The following is a 15350-nucleotide window of genomic DNA, read 5'->3' on the forward strand; positions in this document are numbered from 1 at the left end:
TATCTTGAAGTGGTTTGCAGAACGTGCCCTTTGGTTGGTCCATCTACTGTTCACTGAAGCCTCATTGGAAATGGGTGGTTACCAGGAAAACATTCTTAAGGAAGAGAAACAGGAAGAAAGGCTGAAGTATGCCAAGTTACACAAGAACTGGACATGAACTGAAAATGAATGGCACCAGGTCTTTTTTGGGTGATTAATCCTAATTTGAAATTTTTTGGTTCAGATCATCACCAATATTTACAGATGAGGTCAGGAGAGAGTGCATCTACAGTCATGGTTTGGGGCTGCATTTCAGTCAGTGCTGTTGGAGATTTAGTCTAAATTGATAGAAGAATAAAAATACCATCAGATATTGATCCACCATGCAATTGCCATCTGGAATGCTTCTGATTAGCAACTGTTCATATGTAAAAACATACTTAAATGGAAAAAACAAACAAAAAAAAAAACACACTGTGGATCATTCTAAGTCATAGGTCGGCCTCCCCAGAGCCCAGACCTTAAGATTACTGAAGTAGTGTCAGGTCATCTTGACAGAGAACAGAACAAAAAGGCAGCCAACATCCAACGAAGAGATTTGAATGTCCTTCAAGAAGCCTGGAGAACTATTCCTGAAGACAACTTAAAGAAATTACAAGAAAGCTTGACTAAGAGAGTTCAGACTACGTTGAAGAATAAAGGAGGTCACACCAAATACTGACATACAGTCTGAGGAGAACTCCACAAACCACATTTTTGTACTTGTTTTAAACAATCACAGCACCCATTTCCCCCAAGAGTTTTGCCCAGTACTCTAAACGTGCTGGCCATTTCATTAATATATACTAAAAGCTTTTACAGTAACATTGATGAAATCATGTGCTTTGGTCACTGAACTTTCACTGTATAGTGTAAATTCAGTCACACTTTTTAATCAATTAATTTGTTGATTGTTTTCTTAATTTATTCATTGCATCACAAAGTCCTGATGATTTATTGATTAGACTTTAACATTTTAAACGTGAAAGATTTACATTTGTTTTTCTACAAATATAGTGAGGTCATTAGGTAATTGTCCCTGTTATTCGAGGCTAACACAGAGTACAATGACTGGAAATGGATCCGTCTTCACACTGATATAAACATGTAAAAAATAAAAAAAATTTACAAGCCCTATTTGCCTAATTTTTACAAATGAGTTTGAGCCATTTAAATGAACTTCAGGTTGTCTGACATAATTAAAGACCTAATTAATGGAATAAAAACAGTTCACACTCGTTAAAATGCAACAGGCAAAACAGAAACGTTACATCTGGAGAGAAAGCACAGTCAACAAACCTATAATGGAAAAAACAAACCAAAAAAGCTAATGATGGATTCTCATCAGACAATTTGCATCTTTAAAACACCCTGTGATGATCTGAATACAAACTATCCAGAAAACAAGAGTCTGATTTGAATTAATTCTGTCTTCTTTGCTTTAATCAGTTAGCTCATCTGTCACTCACTCCTCCCTCTCATTCATTTTTGCCAATTCATGCATTTCCTCTCTGTGGGCCTCTGCCGTTAAAAATCCACATCAGAGGACTTTAGCTTCTCTTTGCACCTGAGCTGTCTCTCACTGCCAACACTGTCTTTCCATCAGAGGAAGAGATGTTTTCGAGCCATTACCGTGAGCCAAATGGCTGACAAAGAGCTACATTTGTTAAAAAAATGTTTTAATCTTTAAATAGCTGCTGATAAACTACCTGAGAAGCATTTGTGCACAGCTTAAATCTTTAAAATGTTTCAAATCCAACACTATAGTTAGCGCTCACACAGAACAACAGTGATTCTGATTCTGTTGTGCAGGTTTTATGGAAGCTATCCTGCCTGTGTTTAATTTACGACATTTTAAATCACTGTTTTGAAAGTAACAAGAACATTTATACCCAGGTAAATATTTGTAGGTTCAAGAAAGAGTTATTTACATGGAAACATAAACAGATAATGATGAAGCTAAGCTCAAGGGGTGGCCATAAACATTGTTGAGAGTTTACAGTGAGTGCTTGAATGGAGACAGAGTGTGAGTAAACCTTGAGTGTGTGTGTTTGTGCAGGAGAATTTGCCTGTGTAAATGTGAGCTTGATGACACATCAAAGACCGAGAGGGAGTGAGCTGATGCCTGTGTGAGGCTGAGGCAGACAGGTAGACACAACAGAAAGAAAGTATGTATGAGAGAGCACCTACCTGGTGATGGGGGCCTCCAGATCCACAGGCTTCTTCATCTCCAGAGAGAGAGCGGGTGCACATTGCTCCTCCTTAAAACCAGGGGTCACCTTCACACGAGGGCTTCCTCTGTGCAACCACATCATTCCAAACACACATTTTACTCCCAGTTACGTGAAAGTAAACCCAGTGAAATGCTAAAATTGCAAAGTCACAGAGCTGACAATGAACACTGAATATGTCCTAACTTGCTCAAACGCTGCTGGTGTGCTCTAAAGGAATGTGAAGTACACGCTTTGAGCCGCATTTCAATCAAACAAATGCTTTATATGGTGAACAAACATGGGAGAATTAGCAAGAGAAGAGAGCAAACATCCCTAAGCAGACGGAAAAGTATTCACTTTGCTAAACTTCATGGATATTTTATTGTGTTTTAGATTTTGAATGTTTAAATTATCTTACGGTCCTATTAATCAACACTTCATGGCAAAAAAAGAAAGAAAAAGGAAAACGTGTTTTTTTCAGTTATAAAAAGCTAAATGCTGCAAAAAAGAAATAAATGAAAAATCTGAATGTGCTCTGAATATTTCTAATCCTCCGAGGATCAGCTATGGAGGTAATGGAGAAACTGCAGCTATAATTTCACCGCCTGCTCTAATGACGCAAATGCAATCATGAGCAAACAGAGTGTTTACTAGTAAACTGCACCTGTATACCTGCTACTGCTTTCCTCCCCCACACATGTTGATAGTCATAATGATACCACACCCATAACATTACATAACCACCTTTCACTGTCAAAGTCTGCATCACAGACACAGTAAAAGATTAAACTGGCAACTGCAGTTGCCAGAGTGAATAAGTTAAGAGTTTTACTTCAAGGCAGCGTTTCCTGTTCTCTCTCTTATGGTTGACTGTATATGTAGACACAGGTGATGGAGACACAGCAGTTTAGCGAGGCAAACATCACTGACAGAAGAGGTAACCAGTGCAATCTGGGCCCTGTTCAACTAATCACTGCATATGTATATAAAGGATGAAAGTACCGACTGTAAAATCAAGAGAAAGGTTAGTGTCCTCCTGGTAAACACCAGCTTACACAGTGTATTTCTCAACCAGTTGCAGAGTGGTTGCAGGAGGGTACTTGCTGGTCACACAGAGGTACAGTGGGGCAAAAAAGTATTTAGTCAGCCACCAATTGTGCACGTTCCCCCACTTAAAATGATGACAGAGGTCAGTAATTTGCACCAGAGGTACACTTCAACTGTGAGAGACAGAATGTGAAAAAAAAATCCATGAATCCACATGGTAGGATTTGTAAAGAATTTATTCGTAAATCAGGGTGGAAAATAAGTATTTGGTCACCTCAAACAAGGAAAATCTCTGGCTCTCACAGACCTGTAACGTCTTCTGTAAGAAGCTTTTCTGTCCCCCACTCGTTACCTGTATGAATGGCACCTGTTTGAACTCATCATCTGTATAAAAGACACCTGTCCACAGCCTCAAACAGTCAGACTCCAAACTCCGCCATGGCCAAGACCAAAGAGCTTTCGAAGGACACCAGGAAAAGTATTGCAGACCTGCACCAGACTGGGAAGAGTGAATCTACAATAGGCAAGCAGCTTGGTGTGAAAAAATCAACTGTGGGAGCAATCATCAGAAAATGGAAGACATACAAGACCACTGATAATCTCCCTCGATCTGGGGCTCCACGCAAGATCCCATCCCGTGGGGTCAAAATGATCATGAGAACGGTGAGCAAAGATCCCAGAACCACACGGGGGGACCTGGTGAATGACCTGCAGAGAGCTGGGACCAAAGTAACAAAGGTCACCATCAGTAACACACTACAACGGCAGGGAATCAAATCCCGCAGTGCCAGACGTGTTCCGCTGCTGAAGCCAGTGCATGTCCAGGCCCGTCTGAAGTTTGCCAGAGAGCACATGGATGATACAGCAGAGGATTGGGAGAATGTCATGTGGTCAGATGAAACCAAAGTAGAACTTTTTGGTATAAACTCAACTCGTCGTGTTTGGAGGAAGAAGAATACTGAGTTGCATCCCAAGAACACCATACCTACTGTGAAGCATGGGGGTGGAAACATCATGCTATGGGGCTGTTTTTCTGCCAAGGGGACAGGACGACTGATCCGTGTTAAGGACAGAATGAATGGGGCCATGTATCGTGAGATTTTGAGCCAAAACCTCCTTCCATCAGTGAGAACTTTGAAGATGAAACGAGGCTGGGTCTTCCAACATGACAATGATCCAAAACACACCGCCCGGGCAACAAAGGAGTGGCTCCGTAAGAAGCATTTGAAAGTCCTGGAGTGGCCTAGCCAGTCTCCAGACCTCAACCCCATAGAAAATCTGTGGCGGGAGTTGAAAGTCCGTGTTGCTCGGCGACAGCCCCAAAACATCACTGCTCTCGAGAAGATCTGCATGGAGGAATGGGCCAAAATACCAGCTACTGTGTGTGTGCAAACCTGGTAAAGACCTATAGTAAACGTTTGACCTCTGTTATTGCCAACAAAGGTTATGTTACAAAGTATTGAGTTGTATTTTTGTTATTGACCAAATACTTATTTTCCACCCTGATTTACGAATAAATTCTTTACAAATCCTACCATGTGGATTCATGGATTTTTTTTTCACATTCTGTCTCTCACAGTTGAAGTGTACCTCTGGTGCAAATTACTGACCTCTGTCATCATTTTAGGTGGGGGAACTTGCACAATCGGTGGCTGACTAAATACTTTTTTGCCCCACTGTATATGATGATGTACTGATAATGTCCTTGTGACTGATTTGGTAGCGCCTAGTTTGCATGGAAGACACTGACATGCCTTAAAAAAACAAACAAAAAAACCCACTCCAACGACTTGCTAAACAAAAGTGAAACTGTGAAGAAACCTGAAACACAAACTGTTTGCCTTTAAACTCACAGCTGTGGCCTTTATAACATGATGCTTGAAGCAGCAAGGTACAGCTTTTTCATTGAAGCAGAGGCTCTCCGATTGTAGTTTTTACCTGGTACAAGGTACTACCACCTAATTGAAACCCCACAAAAATGAGTCGCAAAAGCAATTACAAGGAGATTTTTTGTGATCTTTGTTACAGATTTCACTCAGCAGCAGGCAGCAACCACTTGCCAACAGCGAATCAGGGAATACAGATTTGGTTAGTGACCAGTCTCTAAGGCCTGTGTGGCTCATACTTCTGTTACTGCAAACCTGTTATGAAGAGTGAGGGGTGGATCTGCCTAAAACACCTAGCACAGTTGTGCAGATGGTCATTTGTGTTTCTCATGAGTGTCTTTTGATCTCAATTTTTTCCCCGGCTTCTATTTGTTGTGAGCGTTGCTGTTGTTCCCTTTTCTTTTCTGTGTCAACAGACTGTAGACAAGCCCACAAAATTCCCACCGTTCCTCTTTCTGTGTACCCAAAGACACAAATGGAGTGATGCTGCTTAAACCGCAGCAAAATGTCAATCACAAGGTAGGCTCGTCTTCAAGCACGCACTGTTTATAACCCTCTTTGATACTAATGGGGATCTTAAACACATTTATCAAACAATGGTTCGATAGCTCTTTAAAAGTAGTCTGAATGTGTGGCGCACTCACTTTGGATAGACAGGCTCATAGAGGTACTTGTCATCCCCTCCACCAAGCACATCAAACAAAAGGATGTAGCCTTTGGCAGTCTGAAAACAGAGAGGGGGGGAAAAGTCATTAAAACATCATAAACGTAACTGTTGACAGGAAAAATGAGGAAAAGGTGCGAGACAATAAGATGAGTGCCTTTTCAGACAACAACAGAAACTATAACAGATTAAGTCTGAAGCCCTTGTCAGTGACAGGTTTCTAATTTAGCACAGATAAAGTCTGACTAAGTAGCCTTTTTGCACATTTCTGTGAGTATATATGGACTTTACACAGTTTCTGCTCGTAATGTCTCACCATAATTTGGCTACAGTAAGAATCGAGCACTGTTGTTGTTGTTGTTACAGTGAAACTGTTTCCATAGCTGGGCGCTCCTTTTCATGTGCCATCAGATCATGTCAATTAATAAAGAACACTTTATGAAGACTAGATAATGGAAGGAACAGAGAAAGAAAAGCCCACATCACAGCAGGAGGGTGGAGGAGGAAGCAAGGAAGGGAGGAAGCTTAAAATCACAGAACGGAAAACACTGAAGCTGCAGGTCTGGAACAACAGGTCTGCAATGACAATCACTGCAGAAGTGGATAATTGTGATAAGTTTAAAGGCCTTTTATAATTAACGTTATTATGTTTTTATAATCATAGTGGTTACCTTAAGAAAAATGACGCAACTAGACCATCTGATGTGGTGTTCGGCTACAAGTATTACCTACACAAACATGCTAAAAAAAAATTTTTTGATCAGGTTTTTCGGGTATTTAATTAATGCCCAAGTTGTTTTCCATATCTATATTTGTAACACCATCACAGACACAATAGAACAATAAACATCCAACTGCACACATCTGTGCTGCGACCCTTCATGGCACAAGCTTGAACCGTCTCAACTGTTGAGACAGTTCAAAGTTATATAGGCTAAGAAAAAACTGACAATCACAATTTTGTTAGCATTTCAAAACAGCCCATTTACACCGAAAGCTCTGTACAGCATTTTCTTGTACTTTTTCCACAACACACACGCAAAGAGCTCTGTAGGAAACGGCTGAAACTGAGAGCTTGTGGAATGAAACATGACACGAAACCTGATCTTGACTCCAGTGTCTGCGTTAACGATCCAAGGTTTGCATATAAAGACTGCTGCGGTGCTCGAATATGAACAAACTAAACTCAAATTCTTCTGCTTATGGTCTCCTGAGCTGAGCTCCAGTGTAGGGCAGTATTTTGCTCTGACTATGGCAGTAACCCTTTACGGTTTTACTAGTGTGGTGACAGTGCTGTTACTACAGCTTTAAGAAAAGCCAAGAGGAAGAAGAAAAGGTAATTTCCAGAAACCGACAAAGAGAGCCAGACTGAGGCCTGTTAAAGCCATCAGCAGCCTTGGATCTTGAAAATCTTAGTGATGGGTAAAAATAAGAAAAACTGCAAACCAACAGCACTGCAAAATGCATTAACTCTAAAAAAAGATCAGAATACAGTAACAAAAAAGGTCTGCTTCATACGCTCACTTCTCAAGACTCGCTCACAGAGACCTGAATGTGAAAACTAGAGATTTAAAGTATCATTTACAGGGTTCATTAATTAATGGATAACGTTAAAACCAGAATGTTTCATAGCTTATAACCCATAAAACAACAAATCTGACTTTGACATCAAGCACAGTTTGTGTGCAGACCTGATTAGGTAATCACGGTATGCAAGTTTGATTAATTCTAGAGGATTACCAGCTATTCCTGTGAACTTACTGTGGCATAAGCTCGCCAGTCCTGTGCCTGGATGAGTTAAAAACAGATCCCCTGGCGATGGGATTACAGCAGCCTCATCACAGGTATTTTCTTGACCTTCCTACTTCTGCAGTACTATATTCACTACTTCTTGAGCTGATAATCTGCAAGTCTTCCAACAAGTCCTTCATTTTGATCTCAACTACACAGCTGTAAAGATTCATCTTGCACAGTGGGGATGCTACCACACGGAGAATCCAGACACACAAAACACCTGCCAACGTACTCAAAACCACCACTGTGGTAGTTACCCGTAAAACAGATGTTTCTCACGGCACCACATTTACCCTTGAAGACTGATTAAGGAATGAAGTGATGCTGCATTAAACATAACCTTCATAGATTACATTTTCATGTCTAAACAGTATGAGATAATCATCACTAATAAAAGTAAAAAGGCTGCACATGTGCACATGAAATCACCACACAAAGATGTTTACTTGAATCACAAAATACTCTACAAAAATGTAATGAATTGCTGAATCACCTGCACTTCATTTCCCCTCTATCATCATGATCTTCCCTTTAAGAGTGTATCAAGAGTCTAATTTACTGTGTAAGTGAATTAAAGAGGGATGAGTGGGCTTGGAGAATTCTCTGTTAGTCTGCTGAGGAAAATCATTGTGCATTCAGGCTACAGAGACAAAACAGCCTCTTCATCATTTTCATTTTAGCACTATATATAGTTTAGATGAACAGTAGTCTCATCACAATGACCTAGTTAGTTATAATAGCCTCACATGCTTGTGTGATCCACATACAAATACAAGCATTTACAGAGTTCACCCTCCAGCAAAGGATGCACAATTCTTCACATCTACTATTGTAACAGCAGAAAATGTTTGGAATTTGTTAAACCGCTTGAGTTTTCAGACTTGTGGCAAAGCCTTCTGTTAAAGACTATAATTTTATCATCGAGAGCCATAAATTTAAATATAGTTATGTGGCTCAGTTACAAAAACCTTCTGCAGCATTGGGGAAGGCGCAAATCAAGCAGGAATAGAAACGGACAGTGTGGAGGGCAATGAGAAATATGGCACACAGCCAGTTATAACATGGAGTAAACAAACAAGGCTTTCTCCCCCCGAGGAAATTTATAAAAATGGAAATGCGAGGGACACTAGCATGTGAACTGCAGGGAATCTCGCTGAAATATCAAAGATGGGAGGGAAGCTGCAGAAGCAGAAAAACTTGGCAACTCATGATGAACTTCAGTAGTGTCCCCCACTCTTATCATCTCCTCCCTTTAACCTGTAGTTTTGATCACACTAACACATAAAAGCGCTCAGACATCCATTCATCCATTCATGGGCCTTTGATTAGCTTTATTTCAACCTGTCCTATCTGATAAGTGAGCGCTCGTGATGAAAGCAATTGCAGACGAAGGCCTCAATTGGGATGCATCCCGTGTTTCTAGGACTCTTGGTGGGTTCACACATGCACATATAACAGTACAGGAAGAGGCAGGATGCCAGTCATTCTCAGCTGAAACCCAATAAACAAGCAGGCACTGCAATTCAAAGGCAGTCAGTGACCCAGGGCAGGGGAAGTTGCTAGTCACTTTTGTTTTTTCCATCTATGCCGTCTCACTAATAGCAGTCACAAACTCAAGCTGCAGCATTTATGGACAACAGTGAGGCCCTGAAATGTTTTTAAACAGGCCTGTAAAACAGGATGCATCTAAAGAAACCTCAGAGTAACATGTTTGGTATCCTATTGTGCTCATGTTGTGATCAGTAGAGTCTTATGAAAAAGTGAATCACATGAGAGAAATCGATCATTTATTATCAAATGACTTCAGTGCACTGGTGTGTTGCTTTCACTTTTGTCACTTAAATCGTCCTCTTCTTCAGCTTGATAGCACAAGCTGTGACTTAGCATTGTATTTAAAAAAGACAAGAAAAAGAGGAAGATCAGAAAGGACAGACTAAAGGACAAAAAAGTCAAATAAAGAGAGGAAGAAGCCCACTCAAACACTGAAATGAAAAGTGGGAAATAGCTGACTGCTAAGTGCTCCAGTTCAGTGTTGCAAGCGGAACGAAAGACTTTGAAAGTTGTTGCTGCAAAAGTAACAAGTCAGCAGAAAGAGTGTACACAGAAAGCACGATGAGCTGCTCTTCTGCATGTCTGAACAGGCTCCACAAGTACACAGGAACATAAACTCGAGGGAACACCGCAGTGTTAAGTGCATTATAACAAAAAAAGAGAAGAAAAAAAAATGGATGCAAACTATTACGATCTGCAAATATTAGATACCTTTCAGTTTGGATTACAAACAAGTATAAATAATGCAATAGCAGAGCACAGATGTGTAAAGTTGATCTACAGCTCTTGCGTGTTAAGTCTTACCGAGTGTGGTTTCAAGGTACACACAGATGTTAACAGTCCTAAATGAACCATGGCAAGTCTAGCTATCTGAACGGCAATCAGTGTGCTGCTCTTGATGAACAACTACAAGACTGGTGACGATAACAGACCTAAATCGCCATTATTTTCGTGGCAGATAAGGAAATATGTGCGGTAGGTAAATCTTGTGTATCTCTGAGTTTAACACTCAGAAGAGTAGAAGTGCCAGGTGAACGGAGGCAAAATGGGCGCTGTTTAAATGTGGAAATTCATATTGATTTAATCATTAGCATCGTAAACAGTAAGCACATTTCTTTTTTAATAAACCATTGGAAATAAATCAAAATGCAACATTTCTTTGTGATCAAGGAGTGGCCACAACAAAAAGCAAAATCTGATACAACCTGCAGTCTCAGAACAAAACATGAAGTGGCTGGAAAAACCAAAAACCAAAAAAAAAAACCTGTCCATTTCTTTCTGTCACGTTTTGTTTTGAGAGTTTTTTGTGTCAGTGAACACTGACAGCTTGAAAGGAATGCATTTCAATAGAAAGTAGATTTCATGTCAGGAGCAGGTATTTTGTCCAGAGAAAGCGGGTAGGTGTCACCATGGCAACCCAGAAAATAAAGCTTTAAAAGAAGTGGAACCTGATCTTTTTTTTCTAAGCTAAATACTGGCGTGTTTTAGAGTGATACGAACGAACGTCTGTGACGTGCATCACTCAAACCTGGGTCTTCGTGAGTGGTGGCAAAATGATTTGCTCCACCTCCACCCTCCAAATGCCTTTTAAAAGTGGAAAGCATTTCATGTCTATGGACATGAATTTGTACGTATAAAAAGAGACAGATGAAAAGTCATGTTCAAGGACACAAATATAAGACTGGAAATTTGTTATGCGGAACATGAATCACTAGATTAAATGTTGTGGCAATTTCATAAACTGTCGTGAGACTGGGTTGTTACAGCAAAGAGAGCTCTCTGGTACTGGTATGATACTAAATTTTATAATCTGGTTTTTACTTAAAGAAATATGAAGATTTATTGTCTCAGAAAATTAAGATATGTTTAACAGTAGTGAGTTACTAAGGTCATACACAGGGTGCATTTCTCTAAGTCTAGACTTTCTGAATTGTATCCAGAAGTGGAAAATAAATGCGATAAATGCCATCGTTCTCCTTGTCACCTTAGCCACATGTTTTTTCTGTGTCCTGAGCTACAAGGTTTCTGGACAGGGTATTTTGCTATTATGTCAACTGTTCTTGGGGTAGCTCTTCATCCTTGTCCTCTGATTGCTGTATTTGGGATTCCTGTTCGCTCACTTACACTTGATTCCACACAAAAGGATATTATAGCTTTCACATCCCTATTAGCGAGACGTCTAATATTGTTGCATTGGAAGTCTGTTCAGTATCCTACTATTTCCCGGTGGCTTAAAGATGTCATGTTTTTTTTTTTTAAAACTTGAAAAATTAAATATACGTTGAGAGGTTGCACAGCCAAATTTTTTCACAAGTGGCAACCCTTTATCTCTTATTTTGCTAGTCTAGAGGAATTGCCTGTTTAAATGCACTTCTGTTACTGTTATATTCCTCTCACATGTTTGATGGCTGTGTTTTAGAATGCGTTGTTTTATATAAGTTTATTTACTTAGGAAAATGAAGAAGGGTTGATTGTATTTCGGTAACCGCAAGTACTGTTGTTTTCTTTTTTCAATAAAAATATTTTCAAAAAAAACAGTAGTGAGTTACATCAACTTATTATGGATGTCTAAAGAAGCTAAAATCACATAATCTTAATTCACACTGCTAAAAAAATTAAAGAAACTTTGAAAACACATCAGACCTCAGGAGGAAAAAACCTGTGCTGGGATATTTACACTGATATGGACTGGTAAAGATGTCAGAAATAAGAGGATGCGCCATCGTTTGATGGTAATAAAAATGATCATCTTATAGAGGGCTGAGTTTAAAGCAACTCTAAAAATCAAAGTGACATAAATTAGGAAAAAAAAAAAAATAATAATAATAAAAAATTTAAAAAAACGCAAACTCTGATTGCAAAAACTCAAAATGGAATTCAGTAGTTCCCCTTCAGTCGATTCACTCGGTACAACACGTAAGAATGGGATATCATGCCCTCGCGTGTCCTGGCTGAAGAAACCTTTATTCACGCCTTTAAGGCAGATGACGTGTGATGACACGCGCACGGCCCCGCCTGCACATATAGCATCACAGTCATCCCTCAGTTCTTACGCTCTTCACCTCGCTGAATCCGCGCTTTCCAGCCACGCACGTTTGTCGGAGCACAGAGTGGCCGCGTTTCATCGCTGCCTCGCTCAGTTTAATCACCCACCCACCCAAACCTGGGGCCGGACCTTCTCTCCAGGGGGGGTCCTCTGGTGAGAGAACGGAGGTTACACCCTTTAATAGTGGCTCAGATTTGGGACCTAGATACCCTGGAAGCAAATAGATATTTTTGCTTCCAGGGTAAATACTCACTGCCCCCTGTTCTTCTCCATAATTGACCATGATGCACCCTTGGGCTTGGATGCGCTAGCGCACCAATGGCCAGACGTGCTCCTGTATGCATTTCCCCCAGTAGAAATTATATCTCCAGTTCTAGAGAGAGCGCGTCGGCATTCCCTCTCTCTGATTCTAGTGGCCCCTTGGTGGCCCACAAGGTCGTGGTATGCAGAGATAATCAGCCTGCTAGCAGCGAGTCCTTGGCAGCTTCCTCTCCACAGGGATCTCCCCTCTCAGGCTTGTGCAGAAGTGTTTCATCCGTGCCCAGACCTGTGGCGCCTTCATGCTTACCTGCTGAGAGGTTAAACTTGATTGCTAAGGGTTTGCCACCTAGTGTGATAGCGACAATTCAGAGCGCTAGGGCCTCATCTACTAGAGGCTTGTACGCTTACAAATGGCGAGCCTTCGAGCAATGGTGCCAGGACCGCCACACTCCCATTTCAGTGCTCTATTGTGGATGTTTTGACATTCCTGCAGGAGCTGCTGGATAAGGGCCTTTCATTTTCGACAATTAAGGTTTATTTAGCAGCTATATCTGCTTGTCATATTGGCTTTGACGGGGTGACACTAGGTGCACATCCCCTCGCCATACGTTTTCTGAAAGGAGTTCACCGGCTGAGGCCCGTGCTTAAGTCCAGTGTCCCTGCTTGGGACTTGTCTTTGGTGCTGGAGGCCCTTTGTAGCCCCCGTTTGAACCCATTGAGTCTGTGGATATGAAATTTCTTTCATATAAGACTGCATTACTTCTCGCTTTGGCTTTGGCAAAGCGAGTGGGTGACCTTCATGCGCTGTCTGTGCATCCCTCCTGCACACAGTTCTCTCCTGATGGCCACGAGGTCGTATTGCGTCCAAATGCTGCCTATTTTCCCAAGATCATGCCTGCATTTTATAGCTCAATGGAGTTTGAGTTGCTGAGCTTTTGCTCCCCTCCTTTTGCATCTGAGGAGCAGAGGAGGATGCATTCTCTTTGTCCAGTGCATGTGCTACGCACCTACATTGAGCGCACTCAGAATGTGCGTTTATGTGACCAGCTGTTTGTCTGCTTCGCTAATCCAAATAGAGGTAGAGCTCTGTCGAAACCGAGGCTGTCCCACTGGATTATAGAAGCTATCTCACTGGCATACGGCACCAGAGGTCTTGCTTTGCCCCACGGGGTGAGAGCTCATTCCACCAGGGGGATGGCGACCTCATGAGCTCTTTTTAAAGGGGTGCCTGTAGCTGATATTTGTGCGGCAGCTAGTTGGGCATCACCGCACACTTTTGTGCGGTTTTATCGGTTGGACGTTACAGCCCCTTCGGTGGCTCATGCTGTCCTTTCCGCTGGGTCTACCACTCACTAAAGATGTGGTGGTCCGATTCCGGTTCGGTGGCTGCTCTGCAGGGCATGTATATATGTCCCATACTTATGTGTTGTACCGAGTGAATCGACTGAAAGGGAACGAATAGTTATGTCTATAACTTCTGTTCCCTGAAGGAGAGAAATGAGGTACAACACAAGGTGGCCCCACTGAGCAGTTTGGCTCGGTGAAGAGCGGCTATCAAACTGAGGGATGACTGTGATGACAGCGGCTATATATGCAGGCGGGGCCGTGCGCGTGTCATCACGCGTCATCTGCCTTAAAGGCGTGAATAAAGGTTTCTTCAGCCAAGACACGCGAGGGCGTGATATCCCATACTTATGTGTTGTACCTCTTTCCTCTCCTTCAGGGAACAGAAGTTATAGACATAACTATTCATTTGTATGGGGCTTATATGCTTGAGTGCTTGCTTTACAGCATCGGGGCATGCGCCTAATGAGACGATGGATGGCATCCTGGGGCATCTCCTCCCAGATCGGGACTAGAGCATAATTAAGCTCCTGGACAGTCTCACACTGAACCTGGCAGCATCAGGTGGGTCAAAACATAACAATACACAGTCCCATGCGAGCCCAACTAAACCGGTCATGCTGACCAATGTTCCAGGCAGCACAACATTCTCCACGGCTTCTCCAGACTCAAGGTTAACCTGCTCTCGTCTGTGAAAAGCGCAGAGCGTGAGTGGTGGACCTGCCAATCCTGGTATTTTATGGCAAGCTGGCTCCACAGTGCCGCACAGGGAGCACAGAAGCCACTAGAGGACGTCAGGCCCTCAGGCCACCCTCATCAAGTCTGTTTCTGATTGTTTGGTTTGTTTTTTGTTGCATTCCTGTGCCCAGTACACTTACACACTGACCCGACTGGGAAACAGTCATCGCTATGAGAGTCTCACTCTTAGGGCCTGTAACAGCCCAACACCGGAAACCACTACTTACATCCACTAGTATAAACACCTAAACAACACATAACTGAAATCAAGATCACAGCACCAGTCACAGGACTCTTTGTGCAGAGGAGTTCATTACTTCAAAAATAAAGCTCAAATTATTAACTGCAACAAGTGTACCAAACTACACTTGACAAAAAGTAACAGTAACTCAATATAAGTTGTAAACTAAATGCACCAACAATATATAGTTATAGGATGTTATCATATATGATATAGTTTTATAGTTATAATTATGTAGTTATGTAATAACTACATAACGGGGCGACGGTGGCTCAGGGGGTTGGGAATCGCATCTGTAACCGGAAGGTCGCCAGTTCGATCCCTGGGCTCTCTGTCCTGGTCGTTGTGTCCTTGGGCAAGACACTTTACCCTACTTGCCTACTGGTGTTGGCCAGAGGGGCCGATGGCGCGATATGGCAGCCTCGCTTCTGTCAGTCTGCCCCAGGGCAGCTGTGGCTACAACTGTAGCTTGCCTCCACCAGTGTATGAATGTGAGAGTGAATGAATAGTGGTATTGTAAAGCACTTTGGGTGCCTAGAAAAGCGCT

The 15350-nt window shown here is 41.9% G+C and overlaps 1 protein-coding gene across 2 annotated transcripts in view; it reads right to left on the reverse strand.

The window, feature by feature from the left end:
* Positions 1–15350, reverse strand: part of ric1 (RIC1 homolog, RAB6A GEF complex partner 1) — a 45354-nt gene that overhangs the window by 16085 nt on the left and 13919 nt on the right. For both annotated transcript variants that reach the window (XM_085463757.1, XM_085463756.1), the window contains exons 3-4: positions 5809–5888; positions 2209–2316 (exon numbers count right to left, since the gene is read on the reverse strand). In XM_085463757.1, coding sequence (XP_085319883.1) covers positions 2209–2316; positions 5809–5888 — 188 coding nt within the window. The remainder of the gene's footprint in view (positions 1–2208; positions 2317–5808; positions 5889–15350) is intronic.

This window comes from Copadichromis virginalis, linkage group LG7, assembly GCF_057382275.1.
Source record: "Copadichromis virginalis isolate Kocher_CV1m ecotype Utaka linkage group LG7, C_Virginalis_male_GT1.1, whole genome shotgun sequence".
In the NCBI taxonomy this organism is placed as follows: Eukaryota; Metazoa; Chordata; class Actinopteri; order Cichliformes; family Cichlidae; genus Copadichromis; species Copadichromis virginalis.